Raw genomic sequence first — 2,190 nt, 5'->3', positions numbered from 1 at the left:
CACGCCCCTACCCGCCACTGCCCCCGCACGCACCGAGCCATCGGTGAGTCACCCACACGCCCCTACTTACTCACGCGTGGCAACGCCCCCGCATGCACCGAGCCATCGGTGGGTCGCCCACACGCCCCTACCCGTCGCCGCGGCCCCCGCATGCACCGAGCCATCGGTGAGTCACCCACACGTCCCTACCCGCCCCCGCCCCGCACGCACCGAGCCATCGGTGAGTCACCCACACGCCCCTACTTACCCACGCGTGGCAACGCCCCCGCACGCACCGAGCCATCGGTGAGTCACCCACACGCCCCTACTTACCCACGCGTGGCAACGCCCCCGCACGCACCGAGCCATCGGTGAGTCACCCACACGCCCCTACTTACCCACGCGTGGCAACGCCCCCGCATGCACCGAGCCATCGGTGAGTCGCCCACACGCCCCTACCCGTCGCCGCCGCCCCCGCACGCACCGAGCCATCGGTGAGTCACCCACACGCCCCTACCCGCCGCCGCCCCCGCACGCACCGAGCCATCGGTGAGTCACCCACACGCCCCTACTCGCCCACAGGCAGCAACGCCCCTGCCGTCACCCCCGCATGCACCGAGCCATCGGTGAGTCGCCCCCGCGCCCCTACCCGCCCACACGTGGCAACGCCCCCGTGGTTAGATCGTAAAAGCCCAAGTTGATAAGTGTCTAATTTAGGACTTATGTAATATATAGCTGAAGTCTAATGGCTATTGGAATGTTCCCACTGCTATCGTAATTCAATTATTACGAATTATGTCACTATTGTTGTATATAAATTATATTTCCCGTTTACGTGCAGTGCGTGTGCGAAGTAACTCTTATTAGCGATGTTGTGACTGTGTGCGTTTTTCTGTTTCGCGGATGCAGCTAACACAGGAGGAAGCAGAATTTGCAGTGCCAAAACGCAGTGGCAGCTACTCTGACGACCTGCAACGGAGGGTCACCGGCTCAGGTAGGCAGCAGGGGACGCCACCCTCTCGCTAGAATCCTCCGCCTAGCTTCTCGTGCTTTCACACGCGTCCAGCGTAGGTAATTCATCCTTCCTGTCGGTCTTTGCGCCGGTAATGGATTTAGGTTAGCAGATGCTTTTATAGTCTCGTACGTCGTGTCCAAGTCGTCGCTAGTGCGCGTAGAAGAGATGCCTTCGTGGCCTAGTGGTTAGGCCACGTATACTGTCCACTGAAGGTTGTGAATTCAAACCCCGGCCAATTTTCTGAAGGTGTAAAAACCTGGTTCTCAACATTGGAGACTGTGAATCTCCCGTGGCTCGGATGACCACGTAAAATGGCGGTCCCGTCTCCAGTAATACGAAAGGCCAATGGGGACGTAAAAGAACCACTGAGGGCGCAAAAACAAACTCTGGCTGTGACCACCCTCAGTGCCATCCAGTGCCATTCGCTATAGCTGTATATAGTGCTGTTGGCAGACAGAGAGGAGTGCCGACCCCTGTCTGGTATGAGCTACAGAAAGGAATAATAATAACTTCCCGAGGAGACTCGAAATAATAATTATTATTATAGTATAGTACGCTAGCCTACGAAATTGATATCTCGATTAGCGATCGATGCTGAACATCGTTTCATCATTTCTACGGTCGCTAGTACTTAGCAAATGAGCAAAAACTCTCTCTGCACTCATATCCACACACATCTTGGGTGTGTACAGATTAATTGACAAGACCAGCTAGAAACTAGTAGGTCCACTTGCCTTTTCAGCAAACTAGTGCTGCTGCCAGGTAATAAGCATTGATAATTACAAGGGTTGACCTTGCCATCCACGCCGCAGTGTAACAACATTCAGCCTTACCTTTAACATCTCCCACACGCAATCTAAAAACTCAGATGGTCAAAAAAAAATCTCGAGAAAAAAGACGAGCCGTGTACAAACGCTTGCGACATCGTTGACGTTCAATTGTTTTGCGCAGACCTCGTCAGAAACAGCGCCAGCGCCCCCGGGACGCCGCTGCACGGCGTGGGGCGGCCGCGACGGAAGCGGCGAACCCGTATCCCCGACCGACCGAACCAGACGCTCAACCTGTGGAGCATCATGAAGAATTGCATCGGCAAGGAGCTGGCGAAGATACCCATGCCTGTGAGTGAGTCGGCTTGTGTGTGTGTGTGTGCGTGCGTGCTCTCTCTCTCTCTCTCTCTCTCTCTCTCTCTCTCTCTC

General features: G+C 55.5%; 1 protein-coding gene across 1 annotated transcript in view; it reads left to right on the top strand.

The window, feature by feature from the left end:
• Positions 1-150: 150 nt before the first annotated feature.
• LOC106805078 (oxysterol-binding protein 1-like) overlaps positions 151-2,190 on the top strand; it is a 21,799-nt gene continuing 19,759 nt past the window's right edge. The window contains exons 1-5 of the mRNA XM_014806557.1: positions 151-166; positions 345-394; positions 502-528; positions 889-973; positions 1,946-2,112. Coding sequence (XP_014662043.1) covers positions 151-166; positions 345-394; positions 502-528; positions 889-973; positions 1,946-2,112 — 345 coding nt within the window. The remainder of the gene's footprint in view (positions 167-344; positions 395-501; positions 529-888; positions 974-1,945; positions 2,113-2,190) is intronic.

Source organism: Priapulus caudatus, unplaced genomic scaffold, assembly GCF_000485595.1.
Source record: "Priapulus caudatus unplaced genomic scaffold, Priapulus_caudatus-5.0.1 Scaffold99, whole genome shotgun sequence".
Classification (NCBI taxonomy): domain Eukaryota; kingdom Metazoa; phylum Priapulida; class Priapulimorpha; order Priapulimorphida; family Priapulidae; genus Priapulus; species Priapulus caudatus.
This window is presented reverse-complemented; position numbering and strand designations above follow the sequence as displayed.